Source organism: Parus major, unplaced genomic scaffold (assembly GCF_001522545.3).
Source record: "Parus major isolate Abel unplaced genomic scaffold, Parus_major1.1 Scaffold783, whole genome shotgun sequence".
In the NCBI taxonomy this organism is placed as follows: domain Eukaryota; kingdom Metazoa; phylum Chordata; class Aves; order Passeriformes; family Paridae; genus Parus; species Parus major.
In genome coordinates this window covers 4819-6093 of record NW_015379662.1, presented here as the reverse complement: position 1 = coordinate 6093, position 1275 = coordinate 4819, and the positions used below count along the sequence as shown (strand labels likewise).

General features: G+C 69.2%; 1 protein-coding gene across 1 annotated transcript in view; it reads right to left on the bottom strand.

Annotated features, from left to right (window-relative positions):
- Positions 1 to 9: 9 nt before the first annotated feature.
- Positions 10 to 1275, bottom strand: part of SUOX (sulfite oxidase) — a 3497-nt gene continuing 2231 nt past the window's right edge. Inside the window, exon 2 of the mRNA XM_033511797.1 lies at positions 10 to 1226. Within this exon, the coding sequence (XP_033367688.1) occupies positions 10 to 1226 (1217 nt within the window). The remainder of the gene's footprint in view (positions 1227 to 1275) is intronic.

Below are 1275 nucleotides of genomic sequence, written 5' to 3'. Positions count from 1 at the left end.
TTTCCCCCCCTATCCCGTTCCCCCTCTCACCCTGATCACCTCCCTTCCTCCTCCGCTCCACGCGTATCCCTTCACCGTCAGCTCCCCGGCGGGCACGGCGGCCCCGGGCCGGGGTTCGGTGATCGCCGACTGCACCGGCAGCTCCTGGATGGCCGGAGCGCTGCGGAAATCCACGGAATCCCAATCCACGGAGGGACAGAACCCTTTGTAATCGTTCTGCTGCCAGTGGCTGGGGCTCTCCGAGGGTGACACCACCACGCTCCGCAGCCACTTGACGCTCCTCGCCCCCACCACACCGGGCACCACCGCCCGCACCGGGAAGCCGTGATCCCGCGGCAGCTCCTGCCCGTTCATCTCGTACGCCAGCAGCACCTCGGCCTCGGCGCTCAGCGCCCGTTTTAACGGGATGGACGCTCCGTAGGGAGTCCCGGAGGCGTCCGCATCCAAACCTTCGAAACACACGTGCCAGTCCTCGGCGGCTCCGCTTTTCTCGCCGAAACCGGCGGCCAGCAGCACGTCCCGGAGCCTCGCTCCGCCCCAGCGCGCCGTGCTGATGGCCCCGATGTCCCAGTCCAGCCCCTTGACCGGGCGCTCGCGGCTCATCTCGGATCTCCGGTTACCGGCGCATTGCAGCGTGGCCGTCACCTCGTGCTTGGGGAAGCGGCGGCGGAGCTCGGCCAGCGACAGCGACAGCGCTCGGCCACCGGGAACCTCCACACGCAGCCGGTAGGAGCCCGGCTCCACCGAGGGCACCGGGAGGTGGTTACGGGTGAAGAAAAGCTCGTTGGGAGTCAGGAAATTCTGGGTCAGCAGCTCCGGAGGGGGTTCGGCGTTAAAAGGTTTCAAGCTGTTCACCCGCAGCGCCGGGTGGCGAGGGGGGTCCCCGGCGAACGGGTCCGCGCTGTCCCCCGGTGTCGCCGCCGCGTCCTCGGGGCTCAGCTCGCCCACTTTGTAGTCACGGAGCAGCTCCAGCACGTGGGGCTGGCTGTGAACGGCGTAGAGAGCCCAGAACGGCTCCAGGGCTCCTCCGGCCGCCAGCAGGATTTTGTCCGGTCCCCCCGGGTGCAGCTCCACGAATTCGGTGACGTCGAACACGTCGGTGCCGTAGGTGACCCACACGCGGTCGCTCGGGGTGCGGTGCTGAGCCACCTCGGCCCGGGTGTAACGGGGGTACTGCGGGGCCGGGGGGGCCTGCGCGGCCTGGGCGCTCTGTGGGCACCGGGAGGGTCAGCGGGACACCCCTGATACCGGTGTCACCCCTGATACCGGTGTCAC